This window comes from Marmota monax, unplaced genomic scaffold, assembly GCF_021218885.2.
Source record: "Marmota monax isolate L192 unplaced genomic scaffold, Marmota_monax_Labrador192_F-V1.1 WCK01_AAM20220418_F8-fsc00253, whole genome shotgun sequence".
Classification (NCBI taxonomy): domain Eukaryota; kingdom Metazoa; phylum Chordata; class Mammalia; order Rodentia; family Sciuridae; genus Marmota; species Marmota monax.
In genome coordinates this window covers 1,279,112-1,306,368 of record NW_026695237.1, presented here as the reverse complement: position 1 = coordinate 1,306,368, position 27,257 = coordinate 1,279,112, and the positions used below count along the sequence as shown (strand labels likewise).

Genomic DNA, 27,257 nt, shown 5'->3' with positions numbered 1-27,257 from the left:
TTATTTAGTCCTTTTAACAATGTACTTTCAGGATTGGCAGTGTAGCTTACTAGCAGAAAATTGCCCAGCACTCCAGACCCTAAAACTACAAACAAAAACCCGATGCACTTTTATACACTTATGCCTCTGCAAATACACTTCTAAAAAATAACGTAATTTTACTACATAGGTGCAGTTCTGTAGTTGTAACTCGTCCATTTAACATATCTCGGATATCGTTCCAGTCAGATCATAGGTTTACTTTCACAAGACAGAGGTACTATTTTCCCCTATACTAATGAGTGTTAACGTACTTTCTTTGTAGTATTACAAGCTTTTGCGAATACCGGTTCTCTGGGAATTATTCATTCAATTGTGCACTAACTGTGTTTCACTATGTGCCACACACTCTACTCAGGGTTCCGGGTAAACAAAACATGCTTCAAAAATAGTTCCGAGTGATGGCATTTTCTTTTTCCAAGATGGTGAGATGGGCTGAAGACCTTTAAGCCAACTCAGTACCCAGCGATTAAAAAAAAGGGGCCCTGGACCGGGAGGGGTGGGTGAGGAAAAGGGATGGGGACGGAAGGTGCGCTTTTTAACCCGGTCCAGGCTCTGGAGTCTTTAGCACCGACAGACTCACTATAACTCCCCCTCCGCGCAAAGCCATTCGCAGATTGGAAGTCAGGCGGGGCGGGGCAGGGCAGAGCTGCGCGCGACCCTCGGCGCGCACTGGGAGGCCGAGACTGGGGGTAGCCTCTCTGGCCCCGACTCCGGAGGGCTCTATGACACCGCACTGGCTCGCGGGACAGGAAGGGGTCGGCTGAAGGGAAAGAGACCGTTCTACACTGTACATCTTGTAGTCAGCAGGTCCCATAACTCTCGCGATAATTACGAAGTACTGCGCCTGCGCACTGCAGTGGCGCTTTGGCGGTGGAGGAGCGTTCACTGGTTGGTGTGTGAGGGGTGACTCTGTGGAGATTGCGTTGTACCCCCGAGACTCGCCACCATGAGCAGCACCTTAGCAAAGATCGCGGAGATCGAAGCCGAGGTAATGGTTGCAGCTGGGGCTTCGTTCTCATTCTGAGAATCTGTTCCCCGACATTACACTTTGCTGTTCTCCCTTCAGCCACGTTAGGAACGGGCCCCGGTTCCCGGACTCCAGTCTGCCGGGCCCACGTTTGGCACCTTTAGCTCTTGGTTCACCTTCTGCTATGACGTTGTTTTTCTCAATTTTAATTTCTTGTCTCTGAGCAAAACTGAGTCCTTTCCCATACTTCGGTCTTGCCCCAGTCACATATTTCAGGATCTTGCCTCATTATTATTTGCTGTGCAATTCACTCTCCCCAATGATTCCCTTTTTCAGTGCATTGCTTCTGGCAATAGGATCTGAAAGTAAATTGGTATCTATTTGGTAATAGTTGATTTTTCCTGGTTATTTTGTGTCTTTATTGATTGAGGTGCACAGAGCTTTTTAAAGCCAGGAAAGTGGTGATGCTGTTTCGCACGGGACATACCAGGGACAAGCAGTAAAACAAAGAATCAGCAATAGCTCTTATTTATTTATTTTAATATTTTTTTAGTTGTCAACGGACATTTATTTATATGCGATGCAGAGAATCGAACCCTGTGCCTCACACACGTTAGGCAAGCTCTGTCTACCACTGAGCCACAACTCCAGCCCCAGCAGATGGGTTTTAGTTTGTGGACTCTAATAGGAGGGACTTTGATCTTGTTTCCTCTTTGGACCTCATTTATTTATTCTGTAGAAAGGAAATTGAGCTGGATGATGGAGAGAATGAGAGTTTACTCTTTTTAAGTAGTTAAAATTGTTATACTGACATTAGTAGGACTTAGAAAACAAAATAAAATTTTGTCTCAGTGCTGGAGGAGCATTCTAGATATTTTACCCCATGGGAGCTGCTTCTAATTTATGGCTGTGATTTTTTTGCTTTATAGATGGCTCGAACTCAAAAGAACAAGGCAACAGCACATCACCTAGGACTGCTTAAGGCTCGCCTTGCTAAGCTTCGTAGAGAACTCATTACTCCAAAAGGTGGTGGAGGTGGTGGGCCAGGAGAAGGTTTGTGTTTTTCTTCAGTATATTTTTTTGGATATAACTTCTAATCAAAACAATACAAAGAATACATGTGGTTTGCATGTAATAAATATTTTTCTATCAAAAAATTTAATTTTTCAGGGCTGGGGTTTTGGCTCAGTAGTAGAGTACTTGCCTAGTGTCTGTGAGGCACTGGGTTCGATTCTCAGCACTGCATATAAATAAATAAAATATAAAGGTTCATCAACAACTAATAAAAATATTTTTTAAAAATTTAGTTTTTCTATCAAAATTCAAATTTTCTAATTAAAAAATTTTTAATTTTTTTTAGTTGTTGATAGACATTTGTTTTATTTATTTATATGTGGTGCTGAGAATTTGAACTCAGTGCCTCACACATGCTAGGCAAGTGCTCTGCCATTGAGCCACAACCCCAGCCCTCTGAATTTTTTTTTTTTTTTTTTTTTTGGTGCTGAGGATTAAACTCAGGGCCTGGTGTGTGATGGGCAAGAATTTTACCACTGAGCTACACCTCCAGTCCCTCATTCTGAATTCTTAAATTGTTTTTACTTTGTTTTACTCTGTTAGTTTCAGAGGCAAATAAATATTGTCTAAGTGAGATATGGCTTTATTATATCCTTCACTGATCCAAAATAGATTTATATTGATTTATAGAAACCCATGAATCTAGGGCCTAGGGTTGTGGCTCATTGGTAGAGCACTTGCCTAGCATGTGTGGGGCACTGGGTTTTTCTCAGTACCACATATAAATAAATAAATAAATAAACATCAACAACAACAAAAAATTTAAAAAAAAATTCCAAAAAAAGAAAACTGTGACTCTATACCATCAACAAAATTAATGTAAGTAAGGAAATTGATGCAAAGGGAAAATGAAGAATAAGAGGTTAAAGCAAGAGAGGTAGGATCTACACACCCACTAAAATTTTATTTTATTTTTTTTGATACCAGGGATTGAACTCAGGGGCACAAAACTGCTGAGCCACAACCCCAGCCCTATTTTGTATTTTATTTAGAGACAGGGTCTCACTGAGTTGCTTAGTGCCTTGCTTTTGCTGAGGCTGGCTTTGAATTTTTGATCCTCCTGCTTCAGCCTCCCAAGCCAGTGGGATTACATGCATGCTCCACCGTGCCCATCTTACACATATCCATTATAGAAGGGCCACAAATTGAACTTGTGTGCAACCATTGTAATAAAAGAAAACACAGGGGGGCTGGGATTGTGGCTCAGTGTTAGAGCACTTGCCTTGCATGCATGAGGCACTGGGATGGATCCTTTAAAGATATTGTGTCCATCCAAAAAAAAAAAAAAAAAAGAAAGAATGAAAACAGGGGCTGTGGTTGTAGTTCAGTGGTAGAGTGCTTGCCTAGCATGTGTGAGGCACTGGATTTGACCATCAGTGCCACATAAAAATAAGTAAAATAAAGGTATTGTGTCCATCTACAACTAAAAATATTAATAAAAAAAAGGAAGAAGGAAAAAAGAAAACCCAGTCAGTCACACCATTCCCAGGTGTGGAAGACAAAGAAATCCCCTATTTTTTATATCAGGTATTATGTAACATATAGACCATTAATATATACACACACACACATACACGTATATATGTATGTATATACTTATTTATATTAATATCTGGGATTGAACCCAGGGTTGCTTTTAACACTGAGCCATATACCCAGTCCTTTTATTTTTCTTTTTTGTAGTACTAGGGATCAAACTCTGGGTCTTATGCATGCTAGGCAAGCACTCTACTACCACTGAGCTATATCCCCAGTCCTTTTTATTTTTTATTTTGAGAAAGGGTCTCACAAAGTTGCTTAGGGCCTTGATAAGTTGCTGAGGCTGGCTTTGAACTTATTATCCTCCTACCTCAGGCTCCTGAGTTGCTGGGATTACAGTTATGTGCCATTGCACCCAGCTATATGGCAGTTTAAAGTACAGTTTTTATATCAAACACTGTTTGAATGTTATGACTTGCTGTGGAGGAATTTTCTGAGCTTGAGTAACACTTTAGAGGTAAACTATAAAAATTTTAAGAAATAGGGCCTAGAGGGATTGGCAGCAAAAATGAGAAAGGAGTATTTTGTGTGTTTGTGTGTGTGTGTGTGTGTGTATGTATGTATGTAGGTAGGTATGTATGTGTATGTGTGTCCCTATGTTGTATGTTTATACTAGACAAGTGCTCTACCACTGAACCACATCCCCAGCCCCTAGATGAGTCTAAATAACTCAGGGTTAGCTCTTTTTTGTTGTTGATTTTTGTTTTAGGTTTTGATGTGGCCAAGACTGGTGATGCTCGAATTGGGTTTGTGGGTTTTCCATCTGTGGGGAAGTCAACACTACTGAGTAACCTGGCTGGGGTATATTCTGAAGTGGCAGCCTATGAATTTACTACTCTGACTACTGTGCCTGGTGTCATCAGATACAAAGGTGCCAAAATACAGGTGAGTTGGGCTTGCAGACAAAGGAAGGAAAGAAATCCTTTTTCCTTTTTTTTTTTCCCCATACTCAGGATTGAATCCAGGATCAAGTTACCACTGAGCTAAGTCCCCAGCTCTTTTTAATTTTTATTAGTTGTTTAGTGCCTCACTAAATTGCTGAGGTTGGTTTTGAACTTACGATCCTCCTGCTTCAGCCACTCGAGTTGCTGGGATTACAGGCATTCACCACCACGCCTGGCTAAGAAATCTAATGTTTATTTGAGAAGCGCTTTATTGGAAGCTCATTGTATGCCTGGTCTGATCTTTGATCTACTAGGCTCTTACTGTGTAGCAGGGAAGATACACCAATAAGTATATAAATACAGTAATACAATGAATAGTGCCTTTGAAAATACAAGGAAAGAAGGGACTAGTTTTTCACCTGAGAATGGGGAAAAATGATCTGGTTAAACAAAAGCTTCATGTAGAAAGTGAAATTGGAGGTGTGGATTGAATTTAAAATAGAATTTCACTGTAGGTCTCAGTAATAATGCTTCTAATCTCGGTGACTTGGGAGGCTGAAGCAGGAAGATTGCAAGTTTGAGGTCAACCTCAGGAATTTAGTGAGACCCTAACTCAAAATAAAAAAAAAATATAAAGGGGTGGGGATGTAATCAAATGGCAAAGCATCCCTAGGTTCAATCCTCAGTACTGAAATGAAACAAAACAAAACAAAAAAAGGATTTCACTAAACAGAAGGAAAAGTGCCAGGCAACAGTATTGGTGAATGTCTTTCTGTGATGTGAGACTCAATTTAGAGCAGGAGTAGTGGAAGGTGAATCTGCAAAGGTAGGTTGGGAATGAATAAAAAGGGCTTGCTTGAGGTCTAGCTCAATAGTGAAGCACCCGCAGATTTAATTCCTAGTAGAGAAAGATAAAAGACAGGGACAAAAAGAGAAAAAAAGAGGGCAGAAGGAAATTGAATTTTAAAATTGTTTGTAGCTAAATTTTTTTTTTTAAATATTTTTTTTAGATGTTGATGGACTTTTATTTTATTCACTTATTTATGTGGGTGCTGAGAATCGAAACCAGTGCCTCACACATGCTGGGCACAACTGAGCCACAACTCCAGCCCAGAAAATTTTAATAAATAAGTAATGGGATCAGACCCTTTTGAGATGCAATTCTTGTTGTGAGGCCTAATGAGGTTGATTATGACTTGATTCTTTTTTGTTGTTGTTGTGTACCTCATGCATACTAGGTAAGACATTTTTCTTAGATGATGGTTTTACCACTCCTAAATGAGGGGTTCCCTTAGATATGAAAGAAGGTATATGTAAAATATAGTGAAGCATATTCTTATTGACTGCATAGTGAAGAATGTTTGCCTTCTGACTGGGCATGGTGGCATATGACTGTATCCCACTACTTGGGCGGGTTGAGGCAGGAAGATTACAGTTTAATACCAGCTTTAGCAACTTAATGAGACCCTCTCAAAATAAACAAAGGGGCTTCAGTTCTAGTTTGAAAAGAAAAGTTGCATTCTGAATTTCATGACATTTGAATCTGTTAAGGAATTCCCAAACTCCTGGTCTGTTGCACCCCAAATGTCTCCGTTTGCTTTCTTGCCTACCCACTTGGCTGTCCCATCTGCCCCTCTGTCTGCCCTCTTTCTTTTGCTTTTTGTCTCTTTTATCTTTCTCTATTAGGGATTAAATCTGGGGGTGCTTCACTACTGAGCTAGACCTCAAGCAAGCCCTTTTTATTTTTATATTTTTTTTGTACCAGGAATTGAGCCCAGGAATGCTTAATCACTGAGCCATATCCTTGGCCATATTTTGTATTTTATTTAGAGACAGGGTCTCTCTGAGTTGTTTAGCACATTGCTTTTTTGCTGAGGCTGGCTTTGAACTCATGATTCTCCTGCCTCAGCCTCTCAGGCCGCTGGGATAACAGAAGTGTGACACTGTGCCTGTGTTCTGTGTTGATTTTTTGTCTAGTACTTTTATTTTTTTGCAGTTCTGGGGATGAAACCCAGGGTCTGTCTTATGCATGCTAGGCGAGTGCGGTACTTCTGAACCACATCCCCAGCCCTGGTACTTATTTTTTGTACCATAGCAACTTCTAAAATTCCAACGTTTTGAAGATTTGAATCATTTGTAATTGAAAACAATGTAGTGTAGGATCTGAAGTTGAAATTGTGAGCTACTGTATCATTTGGTGTCTGATGCAAATTAAGAATTGCTGTGTTTCTCTTAGAAATTTAGGATATCTGTTGGTACCTATCAGCTCACTATGGCACTCCAGACTCGCCAGGTACATTGGTGTGGCATTTGTTTTTCTCCTTGTTGAACTATGCAGTGAATTGTGAGGTGCATTCCTGCTTTGTTATAGAATGTTTTTTGTTGTTGTTGTTACCAGGGATTGAACTCAGGGTCACTCAACCACTGAGCCACATCCCCAGCCCTATTTTGTATTTTATGTAGAGACAGGGTCTCACCAAGTTGCTTAGTGCCTCGCTTTTGCTGAGGCTGGCTTTGAACTCGCAATTTTCCTGCCTCGGCGTCCCAAGCCTCTGGGATTATAGGTATGTGCCATTGTGCCCGGCTGTTTTTTTCTTTTCTTTTTTTTTTTTATATTTATTTTTTAGGTGTAGATGGACACAACACAATGCCTTTATTTTTATGTGGTGCTGAGGATTGAACCCAGGTCCCACCCAAGTTAGGCGAGTGCTCTACAGCTGAGCCACAATCCCAGCCCTGTTTTTTTCTTTTTAAAGACTGTTTTAGGGCAGGTGAGTTGTCATTGGTGAGTTGGTGGGGGAGGTATAGAGAATTAGAACTATTTATTTATTTAATTATTATTATTACTTTTTTGCCGTGTTGGGGATTGGACCAAGGGCTTATCCAAGCACTCTACCTCTGAGCTATAACCCCTGCCCTAGAACTATTTATTTTTAATTTTTATTTTTTTCTGGTTCTGGGGATTGAACCCAAGGACATTCTACCACTGAGCTATACCCAACCCTTTAAGAAATTAAAATTTTTTTATTTAAAAAGTTTTAACCAGTACTAGGGATTAAATCCAGTGGCATTTTATCACTGAGCTATATCTCCTGCCCTTTTTAAAAAATTAAAAAAATTTTGAGACAGTCCAGGCATGGTAGTGCATGCCTGTAATCCCAGCAGGCTGAGGCAGGAGGACCCGAAGTTCAAAGCCATCTTCAGCAATTTAATGAGGCCCTAAGCAACTCAGTGAGAAGAGGCTGGGAATGTGGCTTAGTGAATAAGCACTCCTGGGTTTAATCCCTAATATTAAAATTTTTTTTTTTTTCTGGCTGGGTGTGGTGGTGAACGCCTGTAATTCAGTAACTCAGTGAAATTTAACACAAAATGTACAAATGTATTAGTTTACTAACTCTTACTTTTGTCATATTTTGGCAACCTCTTTAATATCTAGAAACTAGATATTATAAAGTTAGATCTCCTTTGTCAAGTATAACTATGTATATAGTACAGCAAAGTTAAATGAAATACATGTAACATACAAGGTAATGGATAAGCTGAAATTTTCTAGTATACTGTGACAAGAGTTTCCCTCCCATTTACCTCAACTCGGTGAGTGAGTATAGATAGTTACTGTTCAGAGGTGGTTTGAGTCCAAACAGTGTTTCTAGTTGTTGATAGACCTTTATCACATTTATTTATATATGGTGCTGAGAATTGAACACAGTGCCTCCCACATGCCAGGCAAGTGCGCTACCGCTGAGCCCCAGCCCCAGTCCCTCTTATCAGTTTTTTTAATTTATTTTTTTGTACTGGGGATTAAAGTCAGGGGCACTCAACCACTGAGCCACATCTCCAGCACTATTTTAGAGACAGGGTTTCACTGAGTTGCTTAGAGCCTTGCCATTGCTGAGGCTGGCTTTGAACTTTGAACTCGCCTCCTGAGCTGCTGGGATTACAGGCGTGCACCACCTTCCGCGGCCTCTCATCAGTTTTTTTTTTTTTTTTTAAATTTATTTTTTAGTTGTAGTTGGACACAATATCTCCACATTACTTCTTTTTCATGTGGTGCTGAGGATCGAACCCAGGGCCCTGCATGTGCCAGGCGAGCGCTCTACCACTGAGCCACAATCCCAGCCCCTCTTATCAGTTTTTAAAAGCTATTTACAAGAAGTTTCTTTTTATTCTACTTTTTTAAAATTTATTTTTATGTAGTGCTGAGTATCGAACCCAGTGCCTCACACTTGCTAGGCAAATGGTTTACCACTGAGCTACAACTCCAGCCCTTTTTTTTTTTTTTTCAGTTATTGTATATCTATCTACTTTATTGATGAGAAAGATAGGGTACAAAAAATGTAAGGCATTTTCCCAAGGAAAATAGCTAATAGGTCCCAGCCCTTTATTCTACTTTTTTTTAAATATATTTTTTTTTAGTTGTAGATGGACACAATATCTTTATTTTTATTTATTTATTTTTATGTGGTGCTGAGGATTGAACCCAGGGCCTTATGCATGCAAGGCAAGCGCTCTACCACTAAACTACAACTCCAGCCCCTACTGAGCTACAACCCCAGCCCTCTACTTTTCAAATCTATGAAGTTCATTTAAATATCTTAAAGGATGAGACTGTACACTGTGTACACAGCACTGGTAAATAAAATCACATATGTAACAATGGTTATAATCTGAGATATCTTCTAATATAACCATTTTGGGTTGCAGCTTCTCTTTCACTTCCTTCTCTCTACGTTCAGTTCAGTGGGTAAGTATAGAAATATGTAAAGCTTAAAGATGGTTGAAGAAATTTTTTTTTTTTTTTTTTTAATTTTTTAGTTTTCAGTGGACACAACATCTTCATTTTATTTTTATGTGGTGCTGAGGATCGAACCCAGGGCCCCATGCATGCCAGGCGAGCGTGCTACCACTTGAGCCACATTCCCAGCCCCTGGTTGAAGAAATTGATATCCAAAATTCATTTACAGAGTCCATGTTTTCCTATGAATTTCAATACAGTGCATAAAATGTGCTAATTTTACTATTTTGTCCTACACTGGCAACCTGTTTAATACTTAGAGATTAGATATTATGACATTGGGATTCATTTGTCTATTCTATATACCATGAACACAGCAAAACAAAATGCACAAAACATACAGAAAAATGATGTTTGAAAATGTTCCAAGAATCAGTGTACTAGCATATAATCTTTTGCAGTTGCTCCCTTCCACTGATTTTTTCAAATTTATAACCAACTGTTTCTTTCCTCTCCCTTCTTCCTGTGCTTTTTGTTGCAGCTTCTGGATCTCCCAGGTATCATTGAAGGTGCCAAGGATGGGAAAGGTAGAGGCCGTCAGGTTATTGCAGGTGAGTGTTCAGGGCTACCATCCTAAGATATCATTCCTTATGTGGTCCTGTTCTTCAGCCTGGAATTGTTGAGCTTAGATATTATACTAGGGTAAAAGGCATAGTTTTCACCTAATATCTTGACAGAGTAGAATGTCAAAACTTGAAGGGAGTGCTGGAATGTAATTCAGTGATAGAACACTTGCCTAGCATATGCAAAGCCCTGGGTTCAATCCCCAGTACTGCAAAGAAATACATAAATAATTTAAGTTGGGTGTGGTGGCACATGCCTATAATCACAGCAACTCAGGAGGCTGAGACAGGAGGATTACAATTTGAAAGCCACCCTTAGCAACTTAAAGACACTCTGTCTCAAAAAATGAAAAAAGGGATAGGGATATTGTTCAGTTCTTAAGTGCCTCTGAGTTCAATTCCCAGCATGCCCCTCTCCCCCCAAACAAAACAAACAAACAAAAAAATTGAAGGAGGGCTGGGGATATAGCTCATTTGATAGAGTGCTTGCCTTGCATGCACAAGGCCCTGGGTTCAATCCCCAGCACCACAAAAAACAAAAAAAACCAAAAACTTGAAGGGACTTCAGGACCTCTTATATCTTCTGGACCCCCCCCCCCCAACTGCTTTTTTTTTTTTTTTTTGTGGGGGGGGAGAAAAACTAAGGACAGAAGAAATACTATGATTCAGTGTTATGCTGTTGGTGGCAGATTCAGAAGTAGAATTCAGATTTCTTGTCTCAACCCATTTTGAACAGGGTCTTACTGAGTTATCCAGACTATCCTTGAAAGTGTGATCCTTCTACCTGAGCCTTTGTGTAGATTCTCTTAAATGCTTATCTGCTTTTATCAAGGACACTTACGACTTCCCTCATGTTAAATCTAATGGCCAATTTATTACCCACATCTTCCTTTAAAACATGACAGTTCATCACTCCCTCTTAAAACATTTGTGTCATTTGGTCAGTAGAAGACCAGTGTTCCTTTCTGGTCTCTTTTACTTGGTTTGCCCTATCTTTAAGATTTTTAAATGGATTGATTCTTTTCTTCTCTATGTTCACTCAGAATAGGAATCTTTTCTAGTTCCTATGCCTCAAATTCCTGAATATTTTTTCTAATGATTGTGAAATGTAGCACTTCACCCTCTTATGGACCTTAGACCCACTACATTGTATTTCTACTTAAAATATATTAAATTAATTATCTCCAACTTAATGTGTGAAATTGAATTCTGTATTTCTCCCCAACTTGCTCTTCCTCTAGTTTTTTCCATCCCACTTAAAGACACATTTAACTTTCTTTTATAACAAAAATTACTTTGGTTCCTCTTACATATTTCCTTTTAGTTTTACCTTCAAAATAAAATTGGAATGATTAAGCCACTTTCTTTTTCTATTCTTTTTTAAAAAAATATTTTTAGTTGTAGATGGACATAGTACTTTTATTTATTTTATATAATGCTAAGGATCGAACCTAGTAGCTCACATGTGTTAGGCAAGTGCTCTACCACTGAGTTATAACCCCAGTCCTCTTTTTTTTTTTTTTTTGGTTCTCGGGATTGAATTCAGGGGCACTCGACCACTAAGCCACATCCCAAACCATTTTTTGTATTTAGAGACAGGGTCTCACTGAGTTGCTTAGCATCTTGTTTTTACTGAGGCTGGCTTTGAACTTGTGATCCTCCTGCCTTAGCCTCCTGAACCTCTGGGATTACAGATGTGTGCCACTCACCCAACCCCTCTCCTCTATTTTTAATCTTTTATTTTTTAGTTTTAGGTAGATACAATATCTTTATTTTTATGTGGTGCTGAGAATCGAACCCAGTGCCTCAAGCATGCTAGGTGAGCGCGAAACCACTTGAGCCACATCCCCAGCCCCTATTTTTATTCTTAAGTGCAAAATATTGTGTTAATCATACTCAGCTCATGACAGGTTTTTTTTTTTAAATATATGTTTTAGTTGTTGATGGACACAATACCTTTACTTAATTAATTTATTTTTATGTGGGGCTGAGGATCAAACCCAGTGCCTCACACATGTGAGGCAAGCACTCTACCACTGAGCCACAACCCCAGCCCATAACAGATTTTTAAGTGCACTGTATAAAGCGCTCTTGTTTTGCTTGTTTTATATTTACAACCCATTTTCTCTCCCCCACAGAAAACCATTCTGATGTGTTTAATGTCATTTTGTCTAGATATATTATTGTATTTCAATTGCTCCCCCGCACCCCACCATACTAATTTATAATTTGTTGCTTCTGTCTTTCTAATACTCTGTGGTATGTATCTATCACATTTTACTTGTCCGTTTTTGTCATTATGGGCATCTAGTCTGTGACCACTACCACAGCTAATGCTGTATATCAGCTTCATATTTGTTTCCTTGAGGAAGAACTTTGTGAGAATTTCTTTGGAATAGAGACCCATAAGCAGATTTGCTGGGATACATCAAATGTAAGTTCATGTAATGGTGTTGGGTTGTACTCCGGTATGGCTGTTTTAGTCTGCACACTATCAGCTTATGAAGGTTCCTGTTTCTTCTTTTTCAACCCTTTATCAGTTCACAGAGTTTGAGGCCATCCTTTATAAATTTAGCTACTACAATAGGTGTGAAGTGGTAAGTAACATTATTTTTGCTTGTATGTTTCTCATCACTAATGAATTTTTTTTGAAGGTACTGGGGATCGAACTCCAGGGCACTTGACCACTGAACCACATCCCCAGCCCTATTTTTTGTATTTTATTTAGAGACAGGGTCTCACTAAATTGCCTAGGCTGGCTTTGAACTCACGATCTTCCTATCTCAGCCTCCCAAGCCGCTGGGATTACAGGTGTGCGCCACCACGCCCGGCATCACTAATGAATATATTGCATCGATTATATATTTATTAGATTGGAGTTTTCTGGAAATTTTCATATCCTTTGTCCATTTTCTTGTTAGGATTGTTGTCTCTTGTTTTTGAAGAATTAATTTCTTTTAAATTCTATATCTATGTTATGTAATGTGGTAGCTTTAGCCACTGACTAAAATACAAATTAATTAAAATTAAATAAAGCCAGGCCTGGTGGCACATGCCTATAATCCCAAGCCTTGGGAGGTTATTGTAGGGGGATCATGAATTCAAAGCCAGCCTCAGCAATTTAGTGAGGCCCTACGCAACTCAGTGAGACCCTGTCTCTAAATAAAATGTAAAAAAGGGCTTGGGATGTGGTTCAGTAGTTAAACGCCCCTGGGTTCAACCCCTAATACAGAAAAAAATATGTTTGCTAGGTATGGTAATATACACCTTTAATTGCAACTAGAAGGGGTCTGAGGCAGGAGGTTCATGAAGTTGGAGGCCAGCCTCTCAAACTTAGTGAGACCCCGTCAGAAAGTAGAAAATAAAAAGGGCTGGGGATGTAGCTCAGTACTCAGCACTCCTAGGTTCAGCCCCCAGTACTGTAAGAAAAAATTGAATTTCCTGTCCTCAAATAAGCTACGTTTTACGTTCTCAGTAGCCATATGTAAATGGTTACTACTGTATTGGATAGCATAGATATAGAATGCTTTTATCATCAGAAATTTTTTGGTTAATGTTAAGCTCTAGTTATTCCTTGTCAGCTTTGTATATAGCAAATATCTTGTATGTTAGTTATTTTGTTCAAAATGAGCTTTGTTCAGTAGAAATCCTTAATTTTATTTTTTTAGTTTTGTTTTGTGTGGTACTTGGATTGAACCTAGCACCTTGCTCATGCCAGGCAAGTGCTATTCCACTGTTTATACTCCCAGCCTCAGCGCGCCCTCCCCCCGCCCCTTTTTGTTTTGTTATCGGTATCATATATTGAATCCAGGGGCGCTTCACCACTGATCTTCATCCTTTTTTTTTTTTTAATTATTAAGTGGTGTTGAGGATCAAACCCAGTGCCTCATGCATTCTAGGTGAACATTCTACCACTGAGCCACAACCCCAGCTCTCCCCACCGCTTTTTACTTTTTGAGACAGGACCTTGCTAAGTTGCCAAGGCTGTCTTGAACTTGGGATCTTCCTGCCTCAGCCTCCTGGCTTAAAATTCTAATTTACGCCTGTTTTCTAAGGTAGTGCCCTTTTCTCATTCTCAGAATTTTTTGGATGATAATTTAGGCACTCTTAATTATTATTATTTTAATTTTGAATTTGAATTGTTTTATGGTATTTTTTTTAATCAGGAAAAAACATAAATGTTAAAACAAGTATAAAAACTCCCACGTGGGTGCCTATAGGCCTGGCACCTGTAATCCCAGTGGATCGGAGGCAGAGGCAGGAGGATCACAAATTAAAGCCAGTCTCAGTAATTTAGTGAGGCGCTAAGCAACTCAGTGAGACCCTGCCTCTAACAAAATACAAAATAGGGCTAGGAATGTGGCTCAGTGGTTGAGTGCCCCTGAATTCAATCCCCTGCACCCTCCTACCAAAAAAAAAAAAAAAAAAAAAAACCCAAAAAACCTCTCCCAGACTTGGATACTGTGGCAGATACCTGTAATTCCAGTGACTTGCCAGGCTGAGTCAGAAGAATCACAAGTTCTAATCTATCTTTAACATTTTAGTGATAACTTCAGCAACTTAGTATTAACCTGTCTCAAAGTAAAAAATAATGAGGACTAGAGATAGCTCAGTGTTAAAGTGCCCCTGGGTTCAATGCCTAATAACAACAACAACAAAAAAAAAACAAAGGAAAGAAAAACAAAAAGCCAACTATTAGAGTCCTTTATTAACTGTTTTTATGTAGCATCTGATTAAATGCCAACCAGATAGCAAGTCTTTGCTACCTTGAGGTGGGCAGAAATTTCATAGATAGGGACTAGGGTTGTGGCTCAGCGGTAGAGCGCTCGCCTCGCACGTGCGAGACCCTGGGTTCGATCCTCAGCACCACATAAAAATAAATAAGGGAGAGAATTGAACAACAGCAGATGAGGTAGAGAGGGAAGATGGGAGGGGAGGGGAGGGGAGGGGGGATAGTAGGGGATAGGAAAGGTAGCAGAATACAACAGTCACTAATATGCCATTATGTAAAAATGTGAGTGTGTAACCGATGTGATTCTGCAATTTGTATTTGGGGTAAAAATGGGAGTTCATAACCCAATTGAGTCAAATGTATGAAAGGTGATATATCATGAGCTTTGTAATGTTTTGAACAACCAATAAAAAAAATAAATAAGTTAAATAAAGATATTATGTCCAACTACAACTAAAAAATAAATATAAAAAAAATTCATAGATGGGTCACTGTAATTATAACCACAAGCCACAAATGAAACAGTTGATAAATGATATATTATCAGAATTAAAAACTTGTTCTTTGAAATGCAGAGTTAAAATGAAGAAGCAAGCCACAGACTCAGAGAAGATGTTAGCACCATGTCTGACGAAGCACTTGTCTCCAAAACATTAAAAACCTTGTTCAATAATAAGACAACCTAATTTTTTTTTTTTTTTTTTTTTTGATACTGGGGAATGAACTCAGGGGCACTTAACCACTAAGTCTCATTCCAGCCCTTTTATGCATTTTATTTAGAGACTGAGTCTCACTGAGTTGCTTAGCTCTTCACAAAGTTGCTGAGGCTGGCTTTGAACTCGAGATCCTCCTGCCTCACCCTCTGATGCTTCTGGGATTACATGCTTGTAGCACTGCAACTGGCAAGACAACCTAATTTTAAAAATGGGCAAAAGAATCAACTCTCAAGATATATAGCCAATGAGGACATGAAAAGATGAGTCCGCCTCATTAATAATCTGGGAAGTGCAATGGGATATCATTAAATGCTGATAAGAATGGCCAAAGTTTTAAAAACAGAAAAAGTGACACCAAGTGTTCGTGAGGGTGTGGAGCATTTTACATGCTGCTGATGGGAATGCAAAATTGTGTAAACATTTGGAACATGGCTTACCAGTTTCTGATAACCTATACCTATGATATGACTAGTATTTATCCCAGACAAATAAAAACACATGCCTACAGAAAGTCTTGTACATGAATGTTTAAAGTAGATTTATAGATAATAACTTCACAAATGAAAACAACCTAGATGTTTCTCAACAAGCAAATAATGGGTGAACACATTATACAGTATGTATTATATAGAATATAAAATGGAGTACTGCTCAGTTTGTAAGCAGAGATATATTATTGATGTATGCACAATATAGTTGAATATAAAAACCATGCTAGAATAAAAGATCCAGGCACAGGAGAATATAATTTTATGGGATTCCATTTATATTAAATTCTGAAAATACAAACTATCTATGTTAGAAAGATAATCAGTAGTTGGCCGGTAATTGAGGGTGACAATTGATTAAAAAGGGGTACAGATGAACTTTTGGAGGTGATATCTTGATTGTCATGATTATATAGGTATATACATTTATCATCAAACCTTATGTTTAACATGAGTACATTTTATCTTTTTCAAGTTGTACTTCAATAAAGTTGATTGAAAGTATGTTAACTAGGCGCTGGGGCTATGGCTCAGTGGTAGAGCACTTGCCTAGCATGTGTGAGGCCCTGGGTTCGATTCTCAGCACCACATACAAACATAAATAAATAAAGGTCCATCAGCAACTAATAAAAATATTAAAAAAAAAAAAAGTATGTTAACCAGATTTTTTTTTTTGCCCCTCTGGTGGTACTGGGGATTGAACCAAATGGTATTCTACCAGCTGAGATACATCCCCAGCCTCCCTGCTGCTCCCCCGCCCCAGACAGGGTCTTGTTAAGTTGTTGATACTGGTTTGAACTTGGGATTTTCCTGCCATAGCCTCCAAAGTCCGAAGTAGCTGGGATTATAGGAATGTGCCAGTATGTTCTGCTCAGATAATCTTGTTTTTTTAGAGTTTTATTTGTCTTTTAGAGTTTTATTTAATCTTCTTAGCTCTTCTGGAGTTTAGGTTATTGTTTGTGTCTTCATTTTTATTGTTGTTCTACTAAGTGTAGAACATTTGGGTAAATAAGTAATGACTTCAAGGTATACCTACAAAGTGACATCTGCTATATATCTTTGGTAACTTTAAGAACTTAGTGTATGTTTATGTACTTCCTAAAACAACAAAACAAAACAAAAAAAACTTTCATCCCCTCTTAAGTGTAGGCCCCCAAAACTCACCTCTGTTTTGAGTATTTGAGTTAATTAAGGCTTTATTGGACTTAGGGTATAATTTTTTTTTTTTTTTCTATTTTAAATCTTCAGTGGCCCGAACATGCAATTTGATCCTGATTGTTCTGGATGTCCTGAAGCCACTAGGACATAAGAAGATAATTGAAAATGAATTGGAAGGCTTTGGTATTCGCTTGAATAGTAAACCTCCCAACATTGGCTTTAAGAAGAAAGATAAAGGAGGCATTAATCTCACAGCTACCGTAAGTGAGGAAAGAGATATGGTATAGGCTACTGGAGGGACTGGAGCAGGAATTGGATTGAGGTGCACAGACATTGATATTTGGAAATTTTCTAACTTTTTCCTATACTAACTGAATAACATAATTCTCTTATAATAGTAACTGACAAGAAAGACTTCCAGGTTATGAGATGACTTATCTGTGCAACTTAATTTCCTCTTTTGGGTTTTATGTTTGTAGTTTATAGGAGTGTGGACCAATCTTATGCTTGCATGAAGTAGGTAGCTACCAATATCTGTGTTTTTATTTAACATGAATTTATAGAGCACGTACCAGAGGCCAGGCATCGTCTTCAGCTCTGGGCAGTGGTTGGGGAAGCAAAAGTGGGAACAAAGTAGACAAAGATCTTTTCTCTTGGGTAAAGTGGTAAACACAATTAGTAAGTAAAATAGAGTAGACAATGATAAATCTAGGAATGAAAGTAAAGAAGGGAAAGGTGATAATGTTGGTATTTGGGTTGGATTTTTAAGTTTATCGTCTTTATTGTGATGACATGACAGTGTGAACCAAAGTCTATCTTGGGGAAGAGGGTTTTATATAGCAGAAATAAGTTAGGTGTGCATTGAATGAGGTGGCTCATGCCTGTAGTCCCAGTGGCTTGGGGGGACTGAGGCAGGAGTATTGCGAGTTCAAAGCCAGCCTCTGTAAAAGCAAGGCACTAAACAACTCAGTGAGACCCTGTCTCTAAATAAAATAGAAAAAATAGGGCTGGGGATGTTGCTCAGTGGTCAAGTGCCTCTGAGTTTAATCCCTGGTTTGCCCCCCAAAAAGAAATAGCTAAGTGTAAGGCTCTAAGGGAGATCATGTCTTTGTTAAGACTGAAGACCAGCTGAGTGAGCAAGTATAGAAATATTTAGAGATATAAAGTCAGTCACAGGATAGGGCTATACATGCTATTACTTTGCAAGAAGTGAGTAACTGTCATTTGGTCTGATCTATGAATTACCCGTGATTTGACTTAGGTTTAATGAGATTAAAATGGCAGTTGTTTTGAGAATACACTGAATTGAGTTAAAACCAAAGCAGAGAAATCATGTAAGAAGTCATCACAGTGATTCAGTAGAAGAAATTATGACTTCTTAGACCAAATTTGTAATAGTAGAGGAGATAGAATGATGGATAGTGGAAAGATTTTGAAAAGTACACAGTAGTAGTTATAGGTGGGTTCAATTACAGATTGTGAGAGAGATGACTGAAGAGTTTTTTGTCCTGAGCTGGACAAATGAACTCATTACTAAAATGGTAGGACTTGAGATGGGGTTGTGGCTCAGTGGTAGAGTGCTTGCCTAGCATGTGTGAGGCATTGTGTTTGATTCTCAGCACTGTATATAAATAAATAAAATAAAGATCCATTGACAACTAAAAAATATTTTTAAAAAACCTAATTAGAACAAATAAAAAGTAAAATGGTAGGACTGTGTGAAGAATAGATTTGGAGGTCAGGATTTGGGTTTTATATGCCAATTAGATATCCAGCTACTTCTTGTCAGGGAAGACATATGAATGATCTAGGCAGGAGATCTAAATTTCATGGTTATTATGTAAAGCCAAGAGCCTAGGTGAGATGATTAAGAAAGTGAGTATAAATAGAAAAGAGGTTACAGTGATAGAGCACTTGCTTAGCAAGCTCGTGGCCTTGGGTTCAATCCCCAGTATTGGTGGGGTAGTTGTGGATTGAGGTCCTGCAAGAAATAAGATTTCTCAGACAATGAGGGAAAAGAAAAGCTGGAAAAGTTTACAATCTTGAAATACAAGTAAAGAATATATACTTCAAATAGGAGGAGTGATCTATTCTGCTACATGCTGATTCTCAGTCATGGAACTGAGGACTGAGACCTTTCTATTAAATTTAAAGTTCTAACATTCAGGTGATTGACATAGGTTTTAGCTGTCATGCCCCAGATTTTCCCCCCTATCCTAACATAATGTTTGAATTTGAGTATTCATGTTTCTTTCTGTATTAGTTTGCTAGGGCTATGGTAATAAATCCCCTATCTACAAATAATCACATTCTGAGATACTAAGGATAGAACTTCTACATATGACTGTTAGGGGATAAAGGTTAAGGTTGTGGAATAAACAGTTCGGCCCATTAGCACCTTCCTTGAGTCTGGAAAAATTTTTAGTTTTTAATTTTTACTTATCAAAGGTTAGTTACTCTTACGTGGTAATGACTTTGCTAATGACTCTGTACCTTAGGTTGAATAATTTAGGCACATGGGTAGGTGTTCTTATTCCTCTACCCCCAACAGTCATTGTTTGCTATGTTGATTCAGTGCCCTCAGAGTGAGCTGGATGCTGAAACTGTGAAGAGCATTCTGGCTGAATACAAAATTCATAATGCTGATGTGACTTTGCGTAGTGATGCCACAGCTGATGACCTCATTGATGTGGTGGAAGGAAACAGGTACTGAATGAATGTGCAGTTTGGGCTTGATTTTGAATTTGAAGAAGAAAATATTGGATCATAAATCTGGCAGATATAAATTCTAACTCCAGTTGTGCTATTGTCTCCCCTCAAACTCTAACCCATACTTGGTATTGAATCCAGGGGCGCTGTACTACTGAGTTATATTCCCAGACTTTTTTTTTTTTTCCTTAAATATTGAGACAGTGTTTTGATAAATTGTTGTGCCTTGAACTTGTGATCCACCTGCCTCAGCCTATATAAATGTGCCAGGTATATATGCTGCTATCCTTTAAAATTTTGATTTCTTTCTCTCTCTCTCTCCTTTTTTTTTTGTAATGGGGATTGAACCCAGGGGCACTTAACAACTAAGCCACTATCCCAGTCCTTTTTAAAATTTTTATTTTGAGACAGGGCCTCACTATGATGCTGAGGATGGCTTTGAACTTGTGATCCTCCTGCCTCAGCCTCCTGAGTTACTGAGATTATAGGCATGAGCCATTGCTCCCAGCTTTCTCTTTCCTTTTATTTGAACCCAGGGCCTTATGCATGTTAAGCAAGCACTCAACTACTGTATCCCCTAGTTGTGATACTACGTTAAGTCATAGTGGGTTTGATTTTATTTATTTATTTATTAATATGCTTTTCTTTTTTTTAAGAGAGAGAGAGAGAGAATTTTAATATTTATTTTTTAGTTTTTGGCGGACACAACATCTTTCTTTGTATGTGGTGCTGAGGATCGAACCTGGGCCGCATGCATGCCAGGCGAGCGCGCTACCGCTTGAGCCACATCCCCAGCCCTTGATTTTTTTTAGCTGTAAAATGAGGGATGGGTTTTAATTTGTAAATTCTTACTTGTTCTACAAATTGAATGATGATCAAATTCCCTATTTTAGGGCTCAGTAGGTAAGTGCCCCTTGTTTAATCCCCAATACCAAAAAAAAAAAACAAAACCCAAACAAATAAACAACAACCCATCCCCCCCCCCTTTTTTTTTGTAATGGGGATTGAACCCAGGGCACTTAACCACTGAGCCACATCCCCAACCCTATTTTGTATTTTATTTGGAGACAGGGTCTCACTGAGTTCTTTGAGCTTCACCAAGTTACTGAGGCTGGCTTTGAACTCGCAGTCCTCAGCCTCCCAAGCCCCTGGGATTATAGGCGTGTGCCACCACACCCAGCCCATTTTGTTTTTTTGTAGTGAACTAGGTTGTCCTCTAAATTGTCAAGTGGTGGTTGAAGATAGTAGGTAACTAATTCTGCTCTCCCAGAATTAATCCGTGTGAGAAATCATATAGGTTGTCCTATAGAAGGTGAGAAGGCCAGCCTTGTCTATCCAACCCAAGAATATGTAGCTGAAACTTTGTTCCTTGAAGTGTTATTATTAACACTTTAGTAATTTAAACTGTCAATGGATAGGGTTCTGAGGAGGTCCCTCCAAAGAGGAAACTGGGGCCTCACTCGTCCCTGGGTGGATTCTTAACTTTTTCTGCCTGAAAAGAATTCTAGAACCTGTTAGAAGCGAGCCATAAGCAAAGATTTATTTAAGGACAGTAAAGGTATGCACACCCAAAGTCAGTGTGTGGATACCCTTTGCTTTTCAGAGAAGAAAAGACGAGTGACATGCCAAGATCAAGCTCTCTGATTTTATATATATATTTTCCCTGAAAGACGTATGCAGATTCTCTAGGGGCTGGGGTCGTGGCTCACTGGTAGAGTGCTTGCCTAGCACTTGTGAGGCACTGGGTTCTATCCTCACCACAATATAAACATAAATAAAAATAAAGGTATTGTATCCATCTAAAACTAAAAAATAAAAAAAAAAATAAAAAGAAAGAAACATGTAGATTCTCAAGCAAGCTTCTTTGGAAATCAAGTCCCACGATAATCCTTCGTATTTGATAGTCAAACTATTTCTCTTTGGTCAAGAAGCCAAGCCATAAATCATTGTGTAAGTCTTTGAATCTGGTGACGTTTAAATTTACTGTTTTTTTATTATTTTCAAATTGATTTGTTACAAGCATATAAGCTGTAGATTTTATTCATCTAACTGAAGAGTCAGTGTGATTGGTCATGCTTGTAATTCTTTTTTTTCCTTTCCCTGAGAGCCTACCTATCTAAAGTTTACTCTTAAAAGTTATTCCTAGTATTTAAATATAATATTTTTCAGTTTCATTTCTTTTTGTTAGATGAATTTATTTGATTCTCATTTGAAAACAAAAACTATTTAGGCATTAGGCATTTTATGAGGTAACAGAAGCCTGAGAAATAATGGCTTGCCTATTAGTAATCTTAGCTGCCACATTAATTGTACACTGGAAATATAACATTGCTAGACACTGTGCTTAAAATTTTTTAAGATCTTTAAAAATTCTCATATATTATTAGAAATTATATTCTTGCTGTCACAGTGGCACATGCCTGTAATCCTGGTGATTTTGGGAGGCTGATGCATGAGGATCACAAGTTTGAGGCCAACCTCAGCAATTTAGTGAGACCCTAAGCAACTTAGTGAGACCCTGTCTCAAAAAAAAAAAAAAAAAAAAAAATTGCTGGGGATGTGGCTCTGTGGTTAAGTACCTCTGGGTTAAATCCCTACTACCAAGAATAAAAGAAATTATACTTACGTTCTTAAGCTAGGCTTGGTGGCACATACCTAATCCTAGCAATTTGGGAGGCTGTGGCAGGCAGATCACAAGTTTGAGTCTAGTCTCAGCAGTTTAATGAGCCCTTAAGCAACTTAGCAAGAACATGTTTCAAAATAAAATATAAAAAGTATATGAGGGGTGGCTAGGGTTGTGGCTCAGTGGTAGAACACTTGTCTAGCATGCTCGTGGCACTGGGTTTGATCCTCAGTACCACATAAATGTAGAATAAAGATATTGTGTCCACCTAAAACACAAAAATATTAAAAAAAAAGTATATGTAACTTAGTGATAGAGCATCCCAGGTTCAATCCCCAGTACCTCTTCAAAAAAAAACAAGGAAGGAAGAAATTATAATTAATTCTTAATATAGTTTTGTAGAAAACCAATCCCCCAGCAACTAGCTTCATGCCTGGGCTAGGGCTTGAGTTACTTCTCAACATATGGTTGAGTCTTTGGTTTTTTACTTATTTTAGTAGGAACTTTTTTTTTTTTTTTTTTTTGGTAGCTACTTATGATCTAGAGTCTCTGATTTGGGATGTCACAGTCAGGCTGGCAGTTGTGTCCACAGCTCCAGATTAATAACTTGTTTATCTTCTACTTCTACAGGGTTTATATTCCCTGTATTTATGTATTAAATAAGATCGATCAAATCTCCATTGAGGAATTGGATATCATCTATAAAGTGCCTCACTGTGTACCCATCTCTGCCCATCACCGCTGGAATTTTGATGACCTGTTAGAAAAGATCTGGGACTATTTAAAACTAGTGAGAATGTAAGTCTTTGTGGATGGGGTAATGTTGCTGTAGCAATGAAACCAGTCCTAAAATGATGTCCTCAGGTTTGGTAACAAAATGTTTTTTCTGGAGGTAGAAGTAAATTGGTTCCTGTTGTCTCCTGGGTCATGTTGAGGGTACGCTGTTCCTCAGGTTGGAGATTATCCTTAGAGATGATAGAAGGTTGGTTTGCATTCAATACATGATCCATTTAAGAAGGTGGCAATCTTTATGCCTTCTTTATTCTAGTTACACCAAACCCAAAGGCCAGTTACCAGATTACACATCTCCAGTGGTGCTGCCTTACTCCAGGACCACAGTGGAGGATTTCTGCATGAAGATTCACAAAAATCTTATCAAAGAATTTAAATAGTAAGTATCATGGTTGTGGTGCCTTTTCCTTGTGAGCACCTGAATTCACTAATAATATCTCTTAGGGATATAACTTAAAGCAGTCAGGTAGCAGGGAACCTGTACAGTGTTTGGTTAGAATTCTGTAGTGTTTCTTAACATCAGGCCTAGTTAGAGCTAGCAGAGCTCCAGAAGCCTCTTTGGAGGAGTTGATTATACAAAGGGCCCTGACTTGCCTTTATTAATTTATCTTCCTTTTGGTAAGCACAAATATTAATTTTTCCTATCAGAGTCATACTGGTCAGCACTGGTTACTGAGTCCCCCTTTAAACTTTAAGCATGGGTGAAAGCCCCCTGATCTCTTGCATATACTTTTTCCTGCTGATTATAGGCTGTTTTGATTTTGTGGTACTGGAGAATTACACCCAGGGGCTCTTAACCACTGAGCTACAATTTAAGCTCTTTCATGAGACAGGCTGTCACTAAGTTGCCCAGGCTTATCCAAAGCTTGTGATCCTCCTTCCTCTCCCTCCCCAGTTGCTGGGATTACAAATGTGTGTCATTGTGCCTGGTTGAGGCAGGAGGATCAAAAATTCAAAGCTAGCCTCAGCAATAGCGAGGCACTAAGCAACTCAATGACACCCTGTCTCTAAATAAAATATAAAATGGGGGCTGGGGATGTGGCTCAGTGCCCCTAAGTTCAGTCCCCAGTATCTGCCCCCAAACAACAACAACAGAATAGGAACTAAACATTGGTAAAATGTTATTAATTAGAACTACAGACCTTAATTTGAATTTTTCTTTTTTTTTTTTTTTTTTTTGTACAAATTGTCCTTTTTGTGTTCCAGGAAATTACATGGCATCTACTTGTTATTTCTCCTTAGTTTTCCAGTTCTAGTCTCCCAGTAATATTTCCTCAGACTTTTATTGTTTTTGACCTTGACACTTTTGGAAAATGTTTGCTTGTTATTTTGTCAAATGTCCCTCACTTTGGGTTTGTCTGACTTTTTCTCATGATTGAAGTGAGATTATACATTTTTGGTAGGAATACCACAAAAATGACTTTGTGTTCTTTTGAGTACATACCATGGGATTCATGATATTGACATATTTTACTGATGATATTATCTTGGTCACTTGGTTAAATTGGTATAGGCTGGTTTTCTCTACTGTGTAAAGAAGGTTTTTTTATTTTTGCATTTGATAAATATTTTGAGGTAGATACTTGACTTCAATTTTTGGGGGAGATGGGTATTGGGGATTGAACTCAGGGGCACTAGACCACTGAGCTACATTCCCAGCCCTATTTTGTATTTTATTTAGAGATAGGGTCTCACTGAGTTGCTTAGACCTCACTTTTGCTGAGGCTGGCTTTGAACTTGTGAACCTCCTGAGCTGCTGCTGGGTTGAGGTAGATAGATACTTTGAGACTATGCAAATTTATTTTTTCTTCATGTTTTTGCTTTTTGAATGTAGCATTTATCTGTAACATTTATTAGTGTGGTAATTATTTCCCTCTTTAATTTTACATTTATTTATTGGAATTCTGAGAGTTATAGCTATGCCTTCTCCTATATTTCTTTTTTGGTATTAGGGTTTGAACTCAGGGGTGCTGAGCTATACCCTCAGTCCTTTTTATTTATTTTTTATTTTTTTGGTACCAGGGATTGAACTCAGAGGCACTCAACTACTGAGCCACATCCCCAGCCCTATTTTGAATTTTATTTAGAGACCGTGTCTCACTGAGTTGCTTAGCACCTCAGCTTCCCAAGATGCTGGGATTACAGGTGTGCGCCATTGTACCTGGCCCCTTTTTATTTTTTGAGATGGGTCACTAAATTGCTTAGGGCCCAAGTTGCTGAGACTGGCCTTGAACTTGCAGTCCTCCTGCTTCAGTCTCCTGAGGTGCTGGAATCACAGGCATGCACTACCATGCCCGCCTATTTATCTGTTTTTAAAGTAGTATCTTAATATTTAGTGGATTCTTTTTGGAATATGGATTTTTAAAGGTTTTGTTGCAATGATAATAAAATACCAGTGTATCTTTTTATATTTTTACCTGTTGATTTGTAGTTTCTGTGAGATAGGTTGCAGTTTTGGGTTTATCAATTTCTATCACTAGCACAAGGTATTTTTTGGGGGTGTGTGGGTACTGGGGTGCTTAACCACTGAACCACAGTCCCAGTTCCTTTTTATATTTTGTTTAGAGACAGGTCTCGCCACGTTGCTTAGAGCCTTGCTAAGTTGCTGAGGCTGTCTATGAATTCTCCATCCTACTGCTTCAGCCTCCCTAGTCACTGGGATTACAGGCATGTGCCACTGTGCCCAGCAAGGTATTAATATTGGCAACCCATGAATACACAATACCTTTATATACTCTAGGAAATCACGAGGAAATAACAATTTCTTGATAAGAAATATCTTCCTAGGTAACTGAGGAGTGAGACTCTTATTTCTTTTAGTACCCACTGATATTTCATTAGATCCAATAAATGCTGTAACAGCCTATAACATTGTATCTATGGCAATCAATTTCTAGTCTGAATTTTTTTTTCTTTTTTTAGTATTTATTTTTTACTTATAGGTGGGCACAATGTCTTTATTTTACTTTATATGGTGCTAAGGATAGAACCCAGTGCCTCACACACGCTAGGCGAGCACTCTACCTCTGAGCCACAACCCCAGCCCCTCTACTCTGAATTTATCAGGATATTTTTCTACAGCAATCCATGCTTTGTATTTTTAAATCTTTAAATTTGGAGCTAGGCTCTTCACATTTTCATTTGTGATTTTCTCCCCACCCCCATGACTTGAGCATTCTAGGCAAGTATGCTGTCATTGAGCCACATCCCCAGCCCTTGTTTTTGACATTTAAACTGGCTGTGGAACAGAGGAACCATAAAACTTCCAAAATCTTTGCTGCCTTGTATGCAAAGGCTCCAGTGTATCACTCTGTTCAGGAAGATAAAACCTGTAGCTTTGAGTGTGGTCTGGGAGCCAGGTCTGTAGCTTTTAAGAGCTAGGAAGCTAACTCTGAGAAGGTTAGTAACCAGGCAAATAAGGCAGAAGCTAAGTTATTATTTATACTGACCATTGTTTTTTTTCCTTCCAAACAGCGCTCTGGTCTGGGGTCTCTCTGTGAAACACAATCCACAGAAAGTGGGTAAAGACCATACATTGGAGGACGAGGATGTCATTCAGATTGTGAAGAAATGAAACCTTTTCTTTTTCCATCTGTGGGGGCCAACCACAGCAACTTTCTCTATGACCAAGCACCCTACTTCACCCCTTCTGTCTTTGGCAGCCACTGGATCAGAATACAGGGGTGGGAGATGGAGGCACACAAATTATAACTTCAGTTACTTTGGTGTCACCTTCTATGTTGAACTGCATAAAAGATCTCATAGCCCTGTTGGCTTTGTGGAGTCTGTGTGGTGTTGTCAGATTTGTTTGGGGATATACTGAATAAGGAAGGATGTGTACAATGAGGTAGCTACAGAAATACTTCATTGCTTGGTCTTAAATGTGAAATGGATAAAAACTTGACATGTAACATTTGATGGTTAATGGTGGGAGATCCTTCCGACTAGATAAAGGCTTCAGTCCTTTTAGTTTTTGAGAGAGAGAGAGAATTTTTAAAATATTTATTTTTTAGTGTTCGGTGGACACAACATCTTTATTTTATTATTTATGTGGTGCTGAGGATCAAACCCAGCGGCCCCGCGCATGCCAGGCAAGTGCGCTACCGCTTGAGCCACATCCCCAACCCTTTAGTCCTTTTAAACAGTCTTTTCCAAGCTGGGCATGGTGGCACACA

At 38.7% G+C, this 27,257-nt stretch overlaps 1 protein-coding gene and 1 long non-coding RNA gene across 3 annotated transcripts; both read left to right on the top strand.

Moving 5' to 3' along the window:
* Positions 1-798: 798 nt before the first annotated feature.
* Positions 799-26,865, top strand: Drg1 (developmentally regulated GTP binding protein 1). Of its 2 annotated transcripts, XM_046439427.2 has the most exons (9): positions 808-1,030; positions 1,939-2,062; positions 4,332-4,507; positions 9,783-9,852; positions 17,049-17,218; positions 19,534-19,664; positions 22,921-23,088; positions 23,339-23,461; positions 26,557-26,865. In XM_046439427.2, exons 1-9 carry the CDS (start codon positions 989-991, stop codon positions 26,654-26,656), a joined length of 1,104 nt encoding a protein of 367 aa, XP_046295383.1. In that variant the 5' UTR covers positions 808-988; the 3' UTR covers positions 26,657-26,865. The 2 variants fall into 2 exon arrangements, with proteins under 2 accessions (XP_058433418.1, XP_046295383.1); XM_058577435.1 differs by lacking the exon at positions 22,921-23,088 and having other exon boundaries at positions 799-1,030.
* Positions 9,860-14,026, top strand: LOC131423982 (uncharacterized). Its single transcript, XR_009226267.1, has 2 exons — positions 9,860-12,298; positions 12,405-14,026. It is a non-coding gene; the product is annotated as an uncharacterized LOC131423982 (long non-coding RNA).
* Positions 26,866-27,257: the final 392 nt, after the last annotated feature.